Below are 22,510 nucleotides of genomic sequence, written 5' to 3'. Positions count from 1 at the left end.
CTGCAAGAAGTTCACCAAGGTTATTGTGGCAGTCATCCGGGCGGCCATTCATTAGCGAGGAAAATCTTATTGGCGGGCTATTTCTTGCCCACTTTGCAAGCCGATGTCGCTTGCACGATAGTGACCTACTTGCCTTGTCATAAATATCAAAACATACTACATAGATCTACAGAAGAGCTAAAAACATCTAGTGTCTCTTGCCCGTTCGACCAGTGGGGCATGACTATTGTTGGATCCTTCCCCTTGGTGACCAGACAGAGAAAATTTCTTCTTGTCGTTGTAGACTACTTTTCTAAATGGGTGATTCACTCGCTAAGATAACCGAACATATGGTTATCAAGTTATTGTGGCAGAAGGTTATCAAGTTATTGTGGCAGAACGTTGTGTGCCGGTTCGGCGTCCCTCATAAACTTGTCCCCGATAATGGAAGGCAATTTCAAGGACGGAGGCTCAAAGAGTGGTGTGCAGGCTATGGTATTACGTAGGTCTTCACTTCAGTAGCTTACCCCCAAAGCAATAGTCAGGTTGAAGTCACCAACAGAAAAATCGTCAGAGGGTTCAAAGCTCGGTTCGACCATGTGAGAGGAAGATGGGCCGATGAACTACCGAGTGTGTTGTGAGCCTATCGCACAACCCCTCGGGAAGCTATTGGTATAACTTCATTTCACATGGTGTATGGAGGAGAAGCAGTAGTGTCAGTTGAGATTGGCGTAGAGTCTGATCGGCGACACTTGTATGACGAAGATAATCCAAAGCAACAACTCATGGAACTAGACTTGATAGACAAAATCAAAGATAAAGCAGTCATTCAGCTGATAGCGTACTGACAGAAGATAAAACAGAACTATAACAGGAGGGTGATTTCTAGATCATTCTAGGTCGACGACTTAGCTTGGAAAAGATTCATGTCGGTCAGTGATGTTACCAAGTTGGAGGCCCATTGGGGGGGGGGGGGGGGGTTGTATATAGTGATACATAAGCTCAGCTCGAGGTCGTATTATTTGCAAGATGAGAATGGAAGGAATCTAGATCGGCCATAGAGTGTGAATCATCTACAGCCCTATCGGGCCAGATAGTAAGCGTGTTAATAAAATTCATGTAAATTGTAAAACTATTTGTTCTATAAATGTAGGAAAGTTTAAACGAAAATTTGCTAAGTGTCAAAGACTCACGTGCCATTCAACCGTATTATAAGTGAGCGAAGCCCTCACGCTAGGTGTCAAAGACTCTCGACCTGTTCGGGCGAGTTATAAGTGAGCTAAGCTCTCACGCCTCCAAACTCACGCGCCATTCAGCCGTGTTATAAGCGAGCGAAGCCCTCGCGTTAAGTGTCAAAGACTCATTTGTCGTTCGACCGTATTATAAGCAGTGAAGCTCTCATGCTAAAGGTGTTAAAGACTCTCGACTAGTTCGAGCGAGTTATAAGTGAGCTAAGCTCTCACGCCTCCAAACTTACGCGCCATTCGGCTGTGTTATAAGAGAGTAAAACCCTCGCGTTAAGTGTCAAAGACTCATTTGTCGTTCGACCGTATTATAAGCAGCGAAGCCTTCATGCTAAAGGTGTTAAAGACTCTCGACTAGTTCGAACGAGTTATAAATGAGCTAAGCTCTCACGTCTCCAGACTCATGTGGCGCTCAACCGTATTATAAGCAAGCGAAGCCCTCACACTAACTGTCATTGACTCACGTGTCACTTGGTGGTGTTATAAATGAGCGAAGCCCTCGCGTTAAATGTTAAAGACTCATATATCATTCGGTCATGTTATAAGCAAACAAAGCTCTCGAGTTAAGTGTCAAAGACTCACGTGCTATTCGGCCATGTTATAAGTGAGTGAAACCCTCACGCTAAAGGTGTCAAAGACTCTCGACCCGTTTGGGTGAATTATAAGTGAGCTAAACTCTCATGCCTCTAGACTTACGTGTCACTCAGCTCAATCGAGTTATAAATGAGCAACGATCTTGCGTTAAGTGTCAAAGACTCACGTGCCACTCAACCGTGTTATAAGCGAGTCAAGCCCTCACGCAACGGAGCAAACTTTGTCAGCTATATCTCTGACAATGAATAGGTATGTTTTCAAGAGTTTCATGATATCATTGTTAAAACGATTGATATGCATGAACAATTAATCAATATGTAAAGTGTAAATGCTTACATCTATTGTTCACTAATCCTTTTCTTTACACATATTGTTGGAAGAGCGATCCCAAATCGAACCACCCTTCAAAATTATACAAGCCAAATTCCTATTCTCTATGGATGTTCCTCTGCTCTGATACCAAAACCAGCAACCATTCTCTCCATATACTTGGACCAACTTTTGGCATTTCGTGGTGTTGCGGCATGTGATCCACGCAAGATGCTAATGAAAATGATCCCATATTTGTGCTTTGGAGCATGACAGAGAAGAGTCACTTTTGCAGTCAAGGAGAGGAGCCTTTTTTGTGGAAACTGAACCGAACCACTCTGCTCTTGTGTTTCTCTCATTTTATGTTTTTTTATCAGAGAGATGGAGACAGTGGAGGTATTCTAAAATGACTCCTAAACTTCATGGCCTCAAAATTACAGTGTGCAAATTAACGAAGCAAAGCGAGTGATACTTCTGCAGACTTTATTGCCGTGCACATGCATGGGCTAGCGAGGGCGATTAAAAGCGGCATATTATTACCTCCAAAGCTCGTTTAAAGCACTTTAGTTTAGGGAAAGTGAAAGGCTGCATGTGAACAGTAGGTACGTGTTATAGGCTGGTCCAGATAAAGTGATAACTAATAAATGTTTAGAAAGTTTATCCCTGACTACGTCCTTACCGTTGCTACTGTTGCTACTTGTTCAAGAAATTATCGCACCACTATTCATTAATTAAGTCGAGATTGAAGAACTGACAGTCGACAACATATTGTAGCACAGGTGCGGAAAGGCACTTCATCGACTGCTAAAAGAATAGCTTGCATATTGTGGCTGGAGTCTACTCCATCACTAAATAATATATACCCTTGCGACACTAATTTATGGAATTCATTCAATCATCTTTCATGAATAGTCAACTCTTCTACTATTTAGAGTTATAGACATAGTGGACGATCACGCTTCAGCAAAATATTTAAGAACTGATCGACTTATTCAAACTAAATGAGCCTTAACTACCTCTCAGAAATTGACAGTTAGACCCTATTCAAATAGTTAATCAATCATCTAATGACAGAATCCTAGCTGTAGTGCATTGTAGGGATTTTAGGGATGATAATTCTAAGAACACTGGCCACTTAGATCCATTAAAAATAAAAAAAAAATAGATGGAGTCAAACTCGAAGACTTTTTTTTTCCTTAAAAACTCTTCAGAGATTCCTGGGGGTTCATGGCTGTTCATCTATGATAGATGGAGTTGGAGAAAACCTTGAGAAAAATCAAATTGGAAAAAAATAATAAATCAGAGACAGTGATGCTGAAGTTCTTCCGGACATTTGGTCAAATAAGAAAGTAGGATTTTGCAGTGGCATCATGTGACTGCCAACCAACCCTTTCAATTAATTGAAAAATAAATAGTTTTTGTGGTGCTCGATGACGATATATACCACTTCCATTAGCTAGGTTTAGGTAGCAACACCTTAATTCTAATTCCATTCCTTTGGCACGCACACATGCTCCACTCGGAATGAGACAAGACAAAGCTTCAATAGTCGTTAATTGGGTTAGCTCAAAGGACCCCCCTTCTTCATCATGGATCATGCAGCTTTATGCAATTGTGGTATAGAGTATTTGATCTTGGCACATGGGAGAAGTGACGATACTGAGTTGAGTTTTCCATGGAAGAAGAAGAATGAAAAGTGACTAAACAGAGAGGAATTAACTAGCTACAACTCTAGCAGTCTCGATGTTTCATCATCTTGAATAATCTTGATGCATGGCATCAAAGCTTCATTAGAAAATTGAACCTTTTTCCCACCAAACGCACCTTTTCCCACCAAACGCATCAGAGTCAACGAGCCAACCGATGCAGTAGATCTGTAGATGCAGCTCCCTGCAACCCACCATGCCAATGATGCCATGGCTAATCATTCACCTTTTTGCTTCTTGCTTTTGGAAAACAGTTACGTTAATTATGAATCACCAAAGATAGCCAAAATGACAGTCCTTCCCACCACCTACCTTTTCCTCCCCATCAAAGTGCTATCAGTAGAGGAACCAGATTCAGATAGTGAAAAAGGAGTGACACCCTGCTGAAGCTTTGATGTCTGCGAAGCCAGTGAGTGATGGGGAAGAACTTTGCGTGAGATGCTGCCAACCCCAACTCGCAATCGCTGGCCACCCACCACGTTCCCTGCTGCTTCCTTCACATGGTCGTCCTCTGCCTCATTCCTTGATCCTCCTCCTCAGTTCACTGTTCATTGATCCTCCCCCGGCCCATCGCTCGCTTGCTTCAGCTCTGCAGCAAGGAACCTGAAGAAACTCTTTTACATTTGCCAGTAAAGAATTCAAGAATTGCGATTGAATCAACAAACAGGCAAGCTGGTAGCTAGATGAGTGCTGCTGTCTTTGTAAATGCCAATATTATAAAATATTAGCAATGGGAATAGATAATTATTAGGTTAAAAATTAAATATAAATGAATTTTTGTTTGATTTAATTTAATTTATCAAATTCTGAAATTTGTAGATCCCACCCTTGGAAATAGATATAAAAGTGTCTCCCTTATTCATACCTTGTCTGCACCAGCTTTTTCCCACATGCCAACGACTGTTGACTCCTCGTGGTAGAAGAGAGAATGGGGAAGGCCGGGAAGTGGTTGAGGAGCTTCTTGACCGGTAAGAAGGATGACAAGAAGGAGGCCTTCACTCCGCCATTGACGGCGCCGGAACCGGCACCGGCTACCAAAGAGAAGAAGCGATGGAGCTTCCGGAGATCGGGTGCAGCAGGTCGGAGCTCCAGTTCCTCGGAGCTCACCATAAATGCGCCGGTTCACCGGCTGTCGGAGGCCGAGATCGAGCAGAAGAGGCACGCGATGGCGATCGCCGTGGCCACGGCTGCCGCGGCGGACGCTGCGGTGGCGGCTGCGCAGGCGGCCGCCGCGGTGGTACGCCTGAGCACCGCTTCCGCCCACCAAAAACCCGCCACAGCGGATGAAGAAGCCGCCGCCATTAGGATTCAATCTGCCTTCCGAGGATACCTGGTTCTGCTCTCATCTCGTTTTCTGCTTTCCGTTCGATTTCCCTTCGCCAACACAGACTACTTTCATTCGAATCCCAAAATTTGATTTTTACAACGAAATCACTGCAATATGCAAAGAACACACCGAATCCTTTCCTCTTGTCTCATCTCCCCATCAGCTTCCTCCTTGAGTCCTTGTTTTCCCTGTTCCAACACAAATATCACCGCTGTCATTCAACTGTGAATCCCAAAATTTGATATTTAGACAAAATTAGCGAAATCTTCGAGAAACACACTGAAATCCTTATATTGATAGAACTGTAAAATGAATCCTACTGTTCCATAATCCAACTCCTGCTTTAGGCTCGGAAAGGTCTCAGTGCAAAGATCATTGTTATCTCTTCATCAGCTTCTTCTTCGATCTCTCTGTTCCAGGATAAAGATCACTGTCATTCGACTGACACCAAAATTTCGATTTTTAGAACAAACTTCGTCAAATCTGCGAGGAATACACAATCTTATTGTGCCTTACTCCAACTCTTTCTTCAGGCACGGAAAGCTCTGTGCGCATTGAGAGGCCTGGTGAAGCTACAGGCTCTAGTGAGAGGCCATCTTGTCCGGAAGCAAGCTGCCACCACTCTTCGTTGCATGGAGGCTCTAATTGCAGCCCAGGAGCGAGCTCGAGCACAAAGACTCAGAGCAACAGTAGATTACCGTGACATCCGAAGAAGATCACCGAAGCACCCAAGATCTAGACATTCACATGTAAGTCCGGTTCACGTTTTGAGCAAATACAGCACTGAATCCTTTCTAACTAAGAAAATGCAGGACATGGATCGAGGTACAGAGGAGAGCATTAAGATTGTAGAGATGGACCTTGGTATGTCAAGAAGCAGCACAAAGAGTGACACCAGGCTCTCGGCTTACTATGGCCATGGTCGGACTCCTTCCAAGGGAGATCAGCAGCAACCGCAGTTCTCGCCGGCTCCGTCTGCCTTGACGGAGATGAGCCCCAGGGCTCAGAGTGGGCACTTCGAGGACTTCTCATTTGCAACAGCACAGAACACTCCGCATTACTTCTCTGCTATATCAGCGCCTGATCCAAGGCATTCCTATGACTGCTCTTCCTTCCCCAACTACATGGCCAACACCAAGTCCTCGAGAGCCAAGGTGCGGTCGCAGAGTGCCCCGCGACAGAGGGTGGATATAAGCCGGTGGAGGCCGCCGCCGGTGGAAGGATGGAACACTCTAAGGAGTGTGAAGATGCAGCGATCGTCCTCCCATATCAACGCCACAGCCAATGGATCTCTGTATCAGTATCCTTGGTCAGTGAAGTTGGATAAGTCGAACATGTCGCTTAAAGACAGTGAGTGCGGTTCGACGAGCACAGTGCTGACGAATGCCATCTAGTGCAGGATTTCAGGTATACAATCATCGATCACACACAATGTTCTTTGTGGTTAAAACATGTGTCTGAAACGATTAGCTGTTGTACTTTCAGGTTCAGAGAAACAAGCACTGACGAGTTTTCTAACAAAGTTTACTTGCAACATGGGCCATCACTGCAGTGTAAATGTGATCGAGTTTACATGATCGAATTCATGCTATTCCTGATTCAAGTGTGCTTCATATGTGTTCTTGTAATCGCTAGCTGTGCTTTATGCGCCTTCTTGCGGAAGCAGCTATACATATTGAGTCAAACCAGGCAAGAAGAAAAGAAACATATTCTATACTTGAGGCTTGGGGCCTCGACGATGTTTGTTTCAGAGTTCCATGTTAGTTATTCCTTCCATTATGGTTATGGTTAATCAATTCTGTAAACTCACATTGCGTAACACACAACTTCCTTCTTCATGGAGGAGATGAATTCTCACTTGTTCTTGAATGGTATGATGCCAAACTTGGTGACCTTTTGACTGCATTCTCGCTATCCTCATTGATAGGTATCGTTCTTGTTCTTTAGTGAAAGATCAGATTGTCACGCCTGACAACATAGTGATTATTCTGAAGACAAAATTTGAGGAAATCTAGGGAAGACAAAAGAAATCGCAAAATGTAGAAAAGTGTGTCCAGGTTTAGACGAATAGAATAGATTAAGAATCAAAACAAAAGTGCCCGAAACATCAACTAAATAAAAATTTAAATAGACTCAAAATCGTAAGATGAAAAAAAAAATATATTATAATAATCCTAATTTAATGGTGAAACAACTCATTTGGCGCTTTGGTCCGCCGATTCCACGATGGTGAAACACAGCCGTGTTAGTACCCTGCTGGAACTCCTGTTTGCTCATTGTCAGAGCGCAGGATTGGGCACGGTTGTGTCTAGGAATACATGTTGGTTGTGTTTTCTACTAGCATCTGTTTGAAATGTGAATACAATAAAGAGGTGGAGACAAAGAAACTTTATTATATATAGATTTTTAATCTCATGTTACAAATATTTTAATTTTATTGTTGGTTTAAATTATGACATATGTATTGATGTTGTAAACATATGTATGAGGAGAGACTCTCTCATGAGTGGATGCACAAGGGTAGGTGTAAATTCAAAGTTCGAATTGTAATAAACTAAGGTTATGCGAGCACAACCTACACACGTCGAATGTCGGATTGGTCGAGACAAGATTTATCCAAGCAAATAAATCAACGTTTTGCCACTGAATCTTTTTTTGGTACCTGCTCAAGAGGGTAACGAGAACATTAATATGAAATTAATGATGATTCTAAACGTATTAATAATAATTTCGTGACATCTCAACAATAATGAAGAAATTAAACTCATTAATGGTGACATTAAATCTAGTATTCAATGACTATAATTTAGTCATTCATTGTAGGCAATGTGAGGACTTCTATATAAAGAGGTTGGATCTTGAACAAAGGATAAAAGGTAGCAGAAGATAAACAAAAGATAAAGCGAGAGGAAGAGCAGGAAGCGAACCTCTGTACACCCATGTTCTCCCACAAAACTTTCTCAGTCATGCATCTATTCGGCTGAACTACTCATGATAGCACTCTGGTGCATTCTCAGTTCGCCACGAACAACTAGTGTTTGGTTGTGTATGTGGTTTTACTGTTGTATCATAAGAAATAGACGACCCAAGAAAATCTTGAAGTACAGCAGGAGGTGAGACGAATCTTTTCAAGAAAATTGTGTTGAACTCAGACTTCGATATCTTAGTCAGTGAATTCTCTTCCATTGTATCAACTTTACAACTCGAACCATCAGAAACTTGACAGAATCAATTCTTTCCGCTTAGATCATCTCAACAGATAAGTTAAAATTGATTTTGTATAATTTCAATTCAGTAATTTTTCTTAATATTTCCGGTAATAGATTGTCCAACCAAACCTTCAACTCTCCCTCGTCTCGGCATAGAACAGAGCACGGGCGTGCTAGGCTGGAGGCTTCGTTTGATCCTTGTCAGGCTCAGAATGGATTACGAGCGTGTCGAACTCGCTGTATTCCTTGATCTCCCTGCATCAGATTGTGACTTAGTCTGAATGAAGCATGTCAAGGAATTCACACAAATGATCAGAAAACATTAAAGATCAAGGCATTCTTGAGTGCCTTTAGCAATCCAATGGATCGATGCTGAATCCAACACTAATTTAGATGGATCCCATTTGATTTGGCCTCGACCTAAGGGTCCATATATCTAAGAATTTGTGATAAAAACACGGTAAAATCCACATCGAACTCCCAATGAATGCACTAGTTTTAAAGGTAGAATTGATTGGTCCCTGGAACAGTGTCACCACCTTGTGCTGCTCAACGAGTGCAACACACTGAACAACAAAGCACATGTTCTACTTGTTCTTTCGTCTGTTCTTTGGTCGCCATTTGCGTGTTTACCCGGTCCACATCCACCGAAAAAATATGGAGAAAAGGAAAAGAAAAGGCTCAATTGTGACATCCATTTATGTCTTCTCTTAATCTTTTTGCCACAAATTTGAGTTGAAGCATGAAGGCCACATATTAAGGCAAAATGTTGTTGTCAGTTTATAATTGAATGTTTTGAAAATTAGACTGGACTGTCAATTAGCAAATGCATTTGTTTATATATAAAGAAATAGTATGCAACTTATACTATTTGGATTTAAGCATGAAGACATGCTATGTTTATATATGCTCAATGTTATTGTTTGACTCGAAAAAGAATTAGAGATAATTTAAGTAATTATTATGAACATAAAGAATCAAATAAATGAATAATAATTAGTAGTCTTTACTTGGCCTTATAAGTATCATCCCTCCCCACACACAATTATTGTTCCATAGTTGGGAAACTATTGTTCATTCTCAAAGTCAAATCTTAATTGGTTTATGGCTCCCCACCATGAATCACGTGTCCCTCCTTTTCTTAAGGAAGTGGAGGAAGTGGAGAGTAGTACTAAGTTAACAAAGCCAAATAGAAATCAACTTAAATATGATTCAATTATATTAGATAAATTAGAATATCTTATATTTTCGTAGTAAATCAAATTTGTGTGAATTTTTATCTTTGCTACAATTCATCATGGACGATTTCCATTTATGTGGACCAGAAAAGCTATCATGAGAATATTTTTATTAATCATTGACGCCGGATATAATAGTGATTATTTTGGTGGTTGATTTTCACAAAAAAATTTAAGAGAAAATATAAGAAATAGTCAAATAATGTTGTCTCTAGGTTTAACCGAATAAATTAATTCAAAATAAATGATATACCTCTAACGTCGACTAAATAAAGATTTACATAGTCTCAAAATCCTAATGATGTACAGATGAAAATAACCCTAAAATAATAATAAAAAGTATTTGAAACTTTCGAAAAAGCTTTAAATAATATTTTTTTAACGTAAGATTGGGCCATTACGAGTTATACCCCAAAATCAATTATAGATATCTAAATAAACTTTGATTTATGGAGTATTTGGTTGGATGGAATGAAAGTGAGGAATGAGAATAAGATTGAAATTTGATGTTTGGTTTGGGGTATTGATGGTGGATCCTACGGATTTAAACCCTCAAATACGGGATTGGGACATTATATACCAAGTAAAATGGGAGGAATGAGAATCGAATTAAAACTCCTCATTCTCATTCTTTACTTCAATGAATCTCATTCCTATTTTTATTTTCTTCCGCAAACCAAGCACCCCTTAATATATTAAATATCTCATGATTCAATCCAAAATTAAAACCTCTTAAAACTCGAATCCTCCTGGATTAGTTATCATCTTTAAACTTAATTTTTAATTGATGAATTTCTTCTCATTTAGACTTTATACCTTTTGAGATGAGGAACTTATCGTTTAGAATACAAGGTGAAGTTGGTAGCTTAGTACCTCTCTAAATGATCCCACATTTTTTGGAATGGGGTAAATCACTTGGAATATTTATCTCAGAGCAACAACCATTGGTACGAGAGAGATTAAGCATTCAATGAGATATTTTATATCCACTTAGAATTCATCGCAAGATCTATTAGACCAATTACTTATGCAGATAATAACTATGCCAATTCACGTGGCAGTGGTGAACTTATCTTGATTCATCTAGTGAAAGATGCATTACTCCATCAACTTTCACATGTTTGGCATTTTAAATATTTACTAATTATCACTTAATCTTCCATAGCTAAATTCTCCGGATCATCATCACCCGACTCCATTATTGCACCAACTTACACTAAACCTTTTTTTTCAAACTAAAAGTCAAATTAACCTTCCTTCACTCACTTTATTGGTGGATTATGGATATATGTGAGCAGGAAAAGTTGTATTCATGAGATTAAAGTCAATTCTACTTTCCCTGTGTGATTTGTAATTATGTCAAAAATGGGCAATAATTTATAGTGGCAAGTGTTATAGATGTATCTGAGGCAGGTACCAACTAACATACTTTGTCACTCCTTTTCAATAAAATAATTTTGTCTTAATAATTAATTGTGCAGTTAAGTCAAGGGTTTTAGCTGGTAGTTTAATCTATCAAATTAAAGGATAAATATGAAAAATTAAATAGTGTGGTCTTTGTGTGCAAATAGATCCATTCTCATTTTCTCCCTTAAACCTTTATAATAATCTATTGTTTGAGAAGTTTCCTACGTGACAATCATTTAAGTTTAATTAAGTCAAAAGATGTGCTTATTAAAACCTTAATTTGCTCAATTTTTCTATTATGTTTGAAAAACATACAGTAGCTTTTTGTAAGATGAAATCTAATTAAGTGTAATGAGTCAAAATGACAGCATTTAATATAAGAAATGTGTGAGATGGGATGAGACTTTTAGATCATTGGATTTAACTCTACTTGACTAACTCGACTAACTCAATGAATCGTTATATATTTGACTCGGGTTTATGATGTGGTTGAGTTTGAGTCGAATTGGGTTGGGTTATATTGGGTTTGATTTGAAAACACGTCGCTGCCTTGCTGTTCGTTTGGTCAAAATTGTTGTACTGCGTGTCTTCAAATGGTCAACGAGTTGGGCATAAAGCTTATCAAATTAAAGCACGCCATATATTTTCCACTCAGCTGCCACGCGGCGCCACCTCCACCCAAATGCAAGATCTCTACGTACAAGTCGCGTTGGGTGTGGCATGTTGCTGTCCACACGTCTAAGATTCGGCCCACCAGTGTGGGCCGCCACCATATCTTCTCCACTAATCCTATTTGTGCTGCGAAATTTATTTTTAATGTATTTAAGAAAAATTATTGATGCATTCAATATAATTCAAAATATTTTGTCACGTGCAACCCTACAACCCATTTTCCTGCGGTTCGGGGCCCACCTCCCACTCGGCCTTCCCTTATATAAACCCACCCACTTCCTCACCGCTCGTCATCCCCTGCATCACGTGCTTCCTCTGCTCTCCCCTCGCCATGGGAATAACAGAGCATCCCGGCGCCGTCTTCCCTTCAGCCACCGCCATTCCCTCGCCGGAATTCCCGCGCCGGGTGCCTGTTCCCCCACATCGTCCTTTTGCAGAGGCACTGGGGGCCAACTTGAAAGAAACTTTCTTCCCCGACGACCCCCTGCGGCAGTTGCGGCAGGCTCGCGGACCGCGGAGGCGCCTGCTGGCCGTTTTAGCCTACCTCTTCCCGGTCCTAAATTGGGCCCCCAGTTACGACTTGTCCCTCTTCCGGTCCGACCTCGTCGCCGGAATTACCATCGCCAGCCTCGCCATCCCGCAGGGGATCAGCTACGCCAAGCTCGCCAACCTGCCGGCGGTGATGGGCTTATGTGAGTGCGATTAGTTAATTAAGACTAAGCTGGGATGATTAATTAAGGGGGGTAATCCATGGAATAGATTCGAGCTTCGTGCCGCCGCTGGTGTACGCGATGATGGGGAGCTCGAAGGACCTGGCGGTGGGGACGGTGGCGGTGGCCTCTCTGCTCACCGCGTCGATGCTCGGGAAGGAGGTCTCGCCGGCGCAGTACCCGACGCTGTATATGCACTTGGCCTTCACCGCCACCTTCTTCGCTGGCGTCTTGCAAGCTTCCCTCGGCCTCTTGAGGTACGTACGTCTATATATATAATCAGTGACTCCTGCATTTATTAAATTTTGACAAAGTCATATATTTTCAGGTTAGGGTTCATAGTCGACTTCCTCTCCCATGCAACCATTGTAGGGTTCATGGCGGGAGCTGCAACAGTGGTGTGCCTTCAACAGCTCAAGGGCATGCTCGGCCTCCCACACTTCACCACAGCAACTGACCTCGTCTCTGTCATGGAATCTGTCTTCTCACAAACCCACCAGGTTCATTTCTAAATCAACTAAAATTCCATTAATTATAATTATATATGGATACACTGTTACAGATTCTCTCTCTTTTTTTTTTTTTTTTTTTTTTTAAAAGAAATATAAAATAGTGTAATTATTGGAGGTGGTTGTGGCTCTTTTTGTAATTATTGTTGTGTGTTTTCAATTTCAATTAATTGCAGTGGAGGTGGGAAAGTGTGGTTCTTGGCTGCTGCTTCCTCTTCTTCCTCCTCCTCACACGTTATCTCGTAAGAAATCTTCTTCTTTTAGTTAAATAATAATTCATTTGGAGAATAATTATTATTCCCTAGCTTATTTATCTCCTTTTTGTTGGAGAAATAATTAGTTAATAATTGCACTATAGTATTTCGAATCTATTATCTATGGCAACTAATTTACCAACGACACAAGCATAATAGTTAGTTAGGCACTAAAGGAATATATAATTTCTTTATATACTATACATAAAGTATTATTCTATGCTAAAGTTTCCTATATCTAAGTAAAGCGTTTTGAGTGTGCCAAAATCTTCTATATATACTCATTCACACATGCTTTACAGCTTTGTATTTGCTAATCATAGTGTGAAAACATAATTTATTCCCTTTAAGAAATATAATTTTTTTTAACAAAAAGTTTCTATTACCAAACAGAGCAAGAAAGGCCAAAAATTCTTTTGGATATCGGCGGCAGCACCATTGACTTCAGTTATACTCGGAAGCCTTCTTGTGTATCTCACTCATGCAGAAAACCATGGTGTCCAAGTGGTAATAATTAAGTTTTATTTATTTATATATTTATTCATTATTCATTATTGATTTTTAATTATCAATTTTTTGTTCATTAATTATAATATTGTAGATCGGGCATCTGACGAAGGGAATAAATCCACTGTCAGTAAGCAACTTAGTGTTCACAGGGCCATACATGATGGTAGCTCTAAAGACTGGTTTCATTACCGGCATCATTGCTCTTGCGGTATATATATATATATATAATTAATCATTTAACGTTTCATTTAATATATATTTACTCTGTACCCTAACTCCACAGGAAGGGATAGCCGTCGGAAGGAGTTTTGCCATGTTCAAGAACTATCATATTGACGGAAACAATGAGATGATTGCATTTGGTACGATGAACATTGTTGGATCTTTGACATCGTGCTATCTAACGACCGGTAAATATATTATATATAATCACGCATGCAATATTATATTCATCTAACTAATTATATTGATGATGTTTTTTAATTATATAAACTGATCTTCATCGATCAGGGCCGTTCTCGAGGTCAGCAGTGAACTACAATGCCGGTTGTAAAACCGCAATGTCGAACGTAGTGATGGCTATCGCGGTGATGATCACTTTGTTGTTCCTAACGCCTTTGTTCCACTACACTCCTTTGGTCGTCCTCTCCGCCATTATCATCGCCGCCATGGTCGGCCTTATCAACTACGAGGCCGCCGTTCACTTGTGGCAAGTGGACAAGATCGACTTTTGTGTTTGCATGGGGGCTTACTTAGGGGTTGTCCTTGGGAGCGTCGAGATTGGACTAGTCCTTGCAGTAAGTACAGTCCTGCATGATTTTTACTTAACGAATGCATGGATTAATTGTAAATTAATCATCATTAAACCAATATGAATTTTATATGTATGTATATATGTGCAGGTCGTGATATCCCTTCTTAGGGTTCTATTATTTGTTGCAAGGCCAAGGACGACTGCCCTTGGAAATCTTCCAAACTCCATGACCTACCGACGAATGGATCAGTATTCGACGGCACAGAGCGTCGCCGGCGTGCTCATCCTTCGGGTCGATGCCCCGATATACTTTGCTAATGCAAGCTACTTGAGGGAGAGGTGACTAGCTAATAAATAGAATTCTTTCTTTCTTGCTTTCTTTTTCTTCCTAGAATCTTTCTAGCTAGCTAGCCAATGAATTAATAAACATGTATATCATTAGGATATCAAGGTGGATTGATGAAGAGGAAGAGAAGTTACAATCCAATGGAGAGACAAACTTAGAATATGTGATATTAGACTTGGGAGGTGAGTTTCTATATAATTTTTCATTTTCCAAAACTAAAACAAAAAAAAAACAAATTTAAAAAGATACAACATTTTCCAATTGGCAGCTGTTGGAAGTATCGACACGAGCGGAATCGGCCTGCTGGAAGAGCTGAAGAAGAGTTTGGAAAGAAGATGCCTTCAGATGGTGCTTGCAAACCCCGGGAGCGAGGTGATGAAGAAGCTGGACAAGTCGAAGGTGCTCGAAGCGATCGGGCAGCAGTGGATCTTCCTCACCGTGGCTGAGGCTGTTGCTGCATGCAATTTTATGCTGCATGCATGCAAACCTGCAGCTTCCAATGGTGCTAATTCCATTGCAGACGTTACTGCTACAACTGACCACCAAGTAATTATGCATGATGATCATGACAATATTGTATGAGGACCAATTGATATCAATATTATTGTTGATATAATATAATAATAGATTATGAATATAGATTTTATGATCATGATCTCTCATGATTAACTATGAGGGATAAACACTGATCAAACTTGTAGTTTTGAGTTCTCCGATCAACAATTGACATATATATTATGGGCTGTTGGAGGTTACCTCATTTCTTCATTTGCATGATTCTCCTTTCCCTCTTCCTCTTCTCACAGTCTAGCTCTTCTTCCATGAGTGTGTCACTTGTATTATTTAGACCTATTTCCAAGAATTTTCACTGGTAAATTTTTTTGCTCATTCACTTAATTTCATACATCAATATTATACTATTAGAATCTAATTAAAAGAGAGTTCAATCTAAGCCGACACACATTGGTGAGGACCTCTTATCCGAGTATATTTTAAAATGTCTTTCTCTCATTTCTCTACTCTCTTTAAGACACATGGTGTCGATTGGCAAACTATAGATTAACCAAATATAAATAAAGTGGCAAATAAATTAAAATATTGTTTTTAGAGTCCAGTGGGAATAGAATTATTCAAAGTTGGAAGTTATTTTGCAAAAAATAAAAATAAAATTAACTTTGAAAAGTTGAAAGGATGCTTTTCCCTACTACTCGAGGGTTAAAATTTAACACCGTTGTTATTTATCGTCAATCCCGTTACGTGGAGTATAACGTTCGTTATTTATTGAATAGAGATACGCTATGCATACCCAAAAAAAAAAAAAAGTACACGTGGGCGATTCTAAGTGCATAGTTCACGTGGACCCTTGACTCGTAGACTGCATAAACCGTACAGATACTTTGCCCTCCAAGTTACCAAAAATTATGATCGCATCAAATCGTAACCGTTGATCGGTTCCTGTGAATAAAGAATGTTATAATTATTTACTCTTTCAAAAATGGATAAAAATTTCGGTTTCGGCCTTCGGCCTGCTTCGTGGAGGGCGGATCGGGTGGACTTTCTCCGGCCGGCGAGGCCTCTGATGTTGGAATCGACACAGAGGACGTGATTCCCTGTGATTTCTAGTAGGTCCTACCACCAGCTCCGTCGCGATCTGCGACCGTCATGGCGGCTCCCTTCTTCGCCACCCCTTTCCAGCCCTATGTCTACCAGGTGCGCCTCTCGTCCTCCATCTCCCGCCCTAGCGGGTTCTATTACGTGTTGAATTTCGTTCGAGATTCTGTTATGGGACTTGCTGCCGATCCCAAAGTGCTTCCTGGAATTTTAGGGATCTCAACCGTGTTTCCGTCGTTTTGTGTTTGCTGGGACAGTAAGCTAGTTTGCTGTGCAAAGTCAACGCCTTGGATTCATTAGCTATCTGTTTATCTACGTAGGATTCGTAGTCATCTTATGTGGCCTGTTGCTCTTGGTATTTTACTGTTAACTCATGTTTGTTTTAGTTGGATATATACATTCTAAAATGGCATGCCACTAAATTATTCAATGGTAAAGAGTCAATTCAATTTTAAGCATAAGTTTTGGGCTCTTTTTTTTTTGCCAGATATCTTTTTTAGTTGTTAAATGAATGTGGTTACATTGTATTTTTATGCCTACAAAATCATCATGTATTAATTCTGACCAAAAAGCCATCATGTAATAACGAAACTCCCAGGTAATTCTTATAGATGGATCTTAAATTTTGACTTTTGTTCTTGGCCTTCGATAAGAACATTGGCTACATACTGTCTATAAGTAGATGTAGCATGGCTGGGATCCTTCCTGTACAGTTGAATTTGCTCTAAAACAACTTGAGCATCAGTATGAAGCTATCTCTACTGCTGATTGTTTTGTTCCTTGCAATAGTCAATTTCTTGGCCTGTGATTGTGGAGAAAAAAACTATTCAATCAAACAAAGTTGAAGCCTTACAATATGAAAATTTTGTGCTTAGAAAAAACCTGTGCAATCTATCCTTGCAACTAGTTCTGGTTTACTTGTAGTTTGATTTGTTTTATATATCCAATCTCATCTTGAGCGATTATATGCTCAATGGGATTGACAAATCTATTAGTTTTCATGACAGAATTGATGTAGTTTGAACTTTGGATGCCCACTAAAATCAAAGTTCGCTTAAGTTTTCAGAGAAAGACACTCTGACAGCTGTACACACAATCTTTGCTTTTAATGCTTCTTTCGTTAGGTATTCTTTGTTAATCTGTGATAATCTATCTTATTTTGCAACATACTTTGGTGACTTTAGGTTTTCTTGCATGACTCATAGCAAATATGCTATAGAATGCAAATGATGCTAGTTGTTAATATAACAAAATTTATTTTAAATTTACTTCTTATTACAGAGTCAAGAATCAGTAGTCACAGCTTTTCAGATATTGGGTGGAGAGTCTCAGATTGTTCAGGTAGTCTATTCTTGATGTTTTAGTTTATGGTTTTCTCGATAGTTTTCCTTGTGGTGTATGACTGTAAGGCATGTTTCTACCTTTTATAAACCCTGATTTCGTTTACTGTAATTGGTTCATGGTTTATCTGTAGCTTTTATAAATCTTGATTCCTTTTATTATAATTCAATCTGCAGATAATGTTGAGATTCCAAGAAAAGCTTATTGCAAAGCCTGGTAAGTGCCCGTGTTCTTTAAGTTTTTTGTTCTTTTGGGAAACTATTGGAGTTGCTTGTCTAGTTAAATTTTCTCATGGTTTATCTCTTTTTTCTATTTTCAAAGTAATTCAGATAATTTGAAGGCACAAATCATGTACTTGTAATCATTTTTTGCCTACTTAAAGAAATTCTTTTGAATGGTTCATACATTTTTTTAGCATGCCACTATTAACATATTCATTTTTTTCTCTTGTCTTATCATTTTGCTTTCACTAACATTCTCATTAAGTAAACAATCACTGTTTTTTTTCAAGTTCTTCTTTCTTTCTCTTCCTTTTTTTGACATTTTGTGGTGTTGTTTAGGTACAATTTGCTACATGTCTGGGTCAATTCAAATGGAGAACAATTACATTCCTGAAAATGAAGCTGGATTATGGCATTGGTTCTTTGGCAAAAATGTGACGAGCATAGTTCTTTCAAATCCTAGTCAAGAAGATGGATTTGTAGGAATAGCAGCACCATCTCCTGCAAGAATACTTCCGGTTAGTAAATTTTTGAAGATGAAATTAGTAAATTAGCTCCTTCACACTACAAATTTTTGAAGATGTTGGCTTCTTTACTTGAACATGTTTTTCTTCCTGATTTTGATATCTATTGTTTGGTATGCTAAAGCAGACCTTACATCCTTGCTAGACTTTTAGTTGGTCACGTAAGCCTTTCCCAGTACAATCATCAATCATGATACCATGCTTTCATGCCCCCACGGGCTTAGCTGAGTTGGTAAGTGGTCGTTGGTTTGCTACATGAGGTCTAGGGGTCGAACCTCGGGACTAGCGGGGTGTAAATCCTTGCAACCCATATTTCACCCCTCTCCTTTCCCTTTCACTTGCCGCTCAGTTACTGACTTACCTCCTTCGTGTTGGTCCTGGGGTGGGCGGACTGAAAGTCTCTTTTATAGGGTTAATTATAAAAGCGTTTGATAATGAGAACCTGCTCTGTACTTTCTAGTTCACTTCCTCTGCGGCCAGTTATACAAGACCAGAACTAGGGGTGTCCATAGTTCACATGGAACTAAACTGAACCAATTAAATCAAACCAGATTGTTTTATATTGATTTATTAGAAGCTGAGCCAAAGTGAATAAGCATTTAAATTGAATGGAAACCAAACATATATTGTTGGTTTGTTTCAGGCTGAACCAAATTTGAATTGAAACCGTATAATTTTTTTCTTTATTATTAAAATAAAAAAATTATAGACAAACAGTAATTAATATAATCAAACCAAGCTGAATCTGGTCCATTTAGTCTAGATACCAAACTGAATCAAAATTTTGATTTGGTTCTTTTATTTGAAAGGAATAATGAACACACTAATTCAAATCTTGGTATGTAACGAGTCCAATGGCTTTCTTCCTCTTTACTTAACATTGTAATGAGCACTGCAGCACGACAACCTGGATCAACCAAATGTTAGGTAAAGGTTTTAACTTGTCAAAACCAAACTATGTTAGCTTGTTCCAGTTTATATGCTTAAAAAACTTATACCAAAGTAATCTCAGGTAAATGTATCCTAATATCTGTCAGTCATCTCTCATAGTCAACTGGGGGTTCACAGGATTACCGATCCATGTAATAGATAAACCATATGACAATATGCATTGGACAGGACATGTCTTTCACTCCTATTCTTTTCCTTGTTTCAAATATAGGCATAGTTCATTTTTTTCTTGCATTTCTAATTAGGATGTCTATCTTTCGGTGTCCTGAATGAGTCTTGCTTCTACCACTTTGATTTTCTAACTTCAAATTCTCTTCACAGATTGACTTGTCAAATTTTGATGGTGAACTACTTTGTCAGGTATAGCCAGTACCAGATCTTGGTTCTCTGAGTTCTCAAAATCACTGATAATGTTGAACACTTCCATGCCAACTATAAGCTAATTTAGTTATATATGATCTACTTGTTTCCTTTAATATTCAGATGCTAGTTTCAGAATTACCTTAGTCAACCAAAGATATTATATTGATCGAATTTGACTTGTTCGCTAACTGAACTCTGAGCTCATTTCAATATTACTTAACACAGGAAACATTTCAAAAGGTTTAGTCTGCATCTGTTTGGTTATGATCTAAGATGTGACATATTAAATATTCTGTCAATTTTATAGCCAGATGCCTTCCTTTGCTCTGTCAATGATGTTAGACTTTCCAGTAATGTTGATCAAAGGCCTCACAATATTGAGGTTGGTGCAGAGGTGAGGTTTGCTCTTTTTGGCGCTATCTCTAAACACATGACTCATAATGCCTTTGTATTTCTGTATGATTGTATTGTTAACTTTATCTCTTGGTGATTGTCTATCTTGTTTTTGTCTGTTATAGGTGATCCTCAAACAGAAGCTAGTAGGACAGGGCCTTGTGTTTCTTGTGGGATGTGGATCTGGTAATTGTCCTTTGAATCACTTCTCATTTATATTAGTTAGAAAAAGGGCACAAAAATGTTTCTCATGGTGTGTAAGCCAATACTCCAATATTCTCTTTTACATATTCTCTAAAAAAAAAAATGTGTTCCATAGTATATAATGCAGCTCGATGCACATTTGACTACTATGCATGTAGTATGCAGAATATGTAGTTATTATTATAAATTTGTGTTTCATGCTACGATTCTCAAACATAGCAGCTGAGAAATGTAGCATTATCCATCATAAAGCTCCACCATTATCTTTGTGGTTCCATATAGCAGTACGTGATTCTTTTTACTGGTGTTTCTGCTTGCAAACATCTTGTGTTTCCATATATAATTGAAATATGTTTCAAGTCTTTCTTCCATTTAGATACTTATCAATTATGTGGTTTCGCTTTGCTAGTTGTGCAGAAAATTCTTGCTCCCGGAGAAGCATTCATAGTCGATGTTAGCAGCATCATTGCTATGTCAACCACTATCACTTTTCAGCTGAAGCCCTCCATCGCAATGCGGAGGGTTGTGTTTGGGGTATGTGCTTTCCTGCTTCTATACATGAGGCGGTGTGGCCAATGCTTTTCAATATTGCTAATTAATTGCAATGTGTAAGTACACATCAAATTTGTTCATTGAATAGAAAAAAGATACATATGGAAGAGATTGCATGATGTTTGTTAGTGATTATCACCATTTTGGAGATACTTTCGGTGAGGATTTTGTGATGTTAATATTTGTAGCTTCTAAGTCAGCATTGTGTTTGCAGGGTGATAACCAGTTGATGACCACTCTAACAGGTCCTGGAGTTGTTTTTATTCAGAGTATGCCTTTCCCTCGGCTTTCTCAACGGATTGCAAGGTTTCCTTTCTACATACTTTTTATCAGCATTTATGATCTCTCTAATCATTTCATCTGATTCAAATAAAATTTAGCGAGAAAACAAATTTAACTTAAAAAGGGTCCGTGTTTGGGACATCTCATTTTATTTTCACTGGTCTGGGACTTGAAGCAACCCGTATGATCATTTCACAACAGATTAAATTTAGTCTGCCATATTTATTAATTAATCTCAGACCACAATATAGGCGCTTAGCCAGATGAGTACAATTGTTGTTTGAGTTTGGCTCACGGCCTATGAGATTTGGTTTGACCCAAATAGAACTAAGGGACTGTCTTTTGTCAGATAGTATGGGTTGCAGTGTGGTTCTGCCTGAAGTGGATCTGGTCTTAATCGTGCCTGCTTGAGTTGGGAATTGTCCAAGTTCAAAAGCAACTAGGAAGAATTGAGTTGTGTTTAGGTGGATCCAAGCAATTTAGAGTGGAGCATATGCCTTACTTTTGTCTCTTTCATCTTATTAAGCACAAGTCCTCTCAACTGACACTGAGAAGATAAATAGAATCGGGTCACTGAATTTGGGACTCACCTCATTTTGTTTTTATTAGTTTGGGACTTAAAGCAACCAATAAATTCATTACTTATGATTTATCTTGTTTTTGTGATTTCACAGAGCAGTCGCATCTCCAAGCTTGAGGGATAACCCAAAGTTCTTCATGCAGATCGCACTCATCTTCTTCCTTGCCTATGTCATGATTGTATCATCATTAATCTTGACAGATGTTTAATTTTTGATATCTGATTTCTGCAAATTTCTGACGTCGATAGGATTTTTTTGTTTCTCATTTTGTTTCTGTAGATGTTTTGAGATGTTGATTCAGTTGTGCTCAGGATTTTTTTTTCTCCCTTTTTTAATGCGAGAAATAGATGCTTCGTTACTCGTCTAATTGATTTGTCCATGTTTTATATATTGGTGCAGTGGAAACAATAAAAAATGGTAATCATTTTTACTTTGTGATCTATGAATTTCCCTCATTTAATTCGTAGTTTCAGTCTGCAATCATTTAATGTCGATTTTACATGCTAATCAATTCTATGAAATAAATTAGGGCTGATCAATTGGTTTAAAATTGACTAAATGGAATAAATCAATATTTTTTTTAAATTAATCGATTTTTTAATAACAATTAAATAAGTTAAATTGATAAATATGCTTAATTTAATTCGAAGAAATAATTGATTTAATTTTAAAAACTGAAATTTAAAAAAAAACAAAATTAATTTAGTTTAGCCGAACTT

General features: G+C 38.8%; 3 protein-coding genes and 1 long non-coding RNA gene across 6 annotated transcripts; 3 read left to right on the top strand and 1 right to left on the bottom strand.

Moving 5' to 3' along the window:
* Window positions 1–3,768: 3,768 nt before the first annotated feature.
* On the bottom strand, window positions 3,769–4,277 carry LOC122047332. Its single transcript, XR_006130524.1, has 2 exons — window positions 4,145–4,277; window positions 3,769–4,072 (listed from the first exon to the last, which is right to left on the bottom strand). It is a non-coding gene; the product is annotated as an uncharacterized LOC122047332 (long non-coding RNA).
* On the top strand, window positions 4,109–6,951 carry LOC122047331 (protein IQ-DOMAIN 19-like). 2 transcript variants are annotated; one of them, XM_042608522.1, is made up of 5 exons: window positions 4,109–4,499; window positions 4,712–5,165; window positions 5,693–5,908; window positions 5,972–6,566; window positions 6,645–6,951. In XM_042608522.1, exons 2-4 carry the CDS (start codon window positions 4,761–4,763, stop codon window positions 6,551–6,553), a joined length of 1,203 nt encoding a protein of 400 aa, XP_042464456.1. In that variant the 5' UTR covers window positions 4,109–4,499; window positions 4,712–4,760; the 3' UTR covers window positions 6,554–6,566; window positions 6,645–6,951. The 2 variants fall into 2 exon arrangements, with proteins under 2 accessions (XP_042464456.1, XP_042464455.1); XM_042608521.1 differs by having other exon boundaries at window positions 4,652–5,165.
* A 5,025-nt stretch (window positions 6,952–11,976) lies between these two features.
* Window positions 11,977–15,528, top strand: LOC122047330 (sulfate transporter 3.1-like). Its single transcript, XM_042608520.1, has 11 exons — window positions 11,977–12,377; window positions 12,445–12,652; window positions 12,724–12,895; window positions 13,081–13,146; window positions 13,552–13,665; window positions 13,760–13,876; window positions 13,952–14,078; window positions 14,179–14,465; window positions 14,571–14,761; window positions 14,865–14,950; window positions 15,037–15,528. Exons 1-11 carry the CDS (start codon window positions 12,017–12,019, stop codon window positions 15,348–15,350), a joined length of 2,043 nt encoding a protein of 680 aa, XP_042464454.1. The 5' UTR covers window positions 11,977–12,016; the 3' UTR covers window positions 15,351–15,528.
* A 748-nt stretch (window positions 15,529–16,276) lies between these two features.
* Window positions 16,277–22,221, top strand: LOC122047328. Of its 2 annotated transcripts, none has more exons than XM_042608518.1 (10): window positions 16,277–16,478; window positions 17,661–17,720; window positions 17,897–17,936; window positions 18,281–18,459; window positions 19,738–19,776; window positions 20,087–20,173; window positions 20,298–20,358; window positions 20,786–20,910; window positions 21,143–21,234; window positions 21,885–22,221. In XM_042608518.1, exons 1-10 carry the CDS (start codon window positions 16,431–16,433, stop codon window positions 21,997–21,999), a joined length of 846 nt encoding a protein of 281 aa, XP_042464452.1. In that variant the 5' UTR covers window positions 16,277–16,430; the 3' UTR covers window positions 22,000–22,221. The 2 variants fall into 2 exon arrangements, with proteins under 2 accessions (XP_042464452.1, XP_042464453.1); XM_042608519.1 differs by lacking the exon at window positions 16,277–16,478 and adding an exon at window positions 16,685–16,734.
* The last annotated feature ends 289 nt before the right edge of the window (window positions 22,222–22,510 follow it).

The sequence above is a fragment of the Zingiber officinale genome, chromosome 2B (genome assembly GCF_018446385.1).
Source record: "Zingiber officinale cultivar Zhangliang chromosome 2B, Zo_v1.1, whole genome shotgun sequence".
In the NCBI taxonomy this organism is placed as follows: Eukaryota; Viridiplantae; Streptophyta; class Magnoliopsida; order Zingiberales; family Zingiberaceae; genus Zingiber; species Zingiber officinale.
Note: the sequence above shows the minus strand (reverse complement) of the source record. Positions and strands in the feature narration are given on the sequence as shown.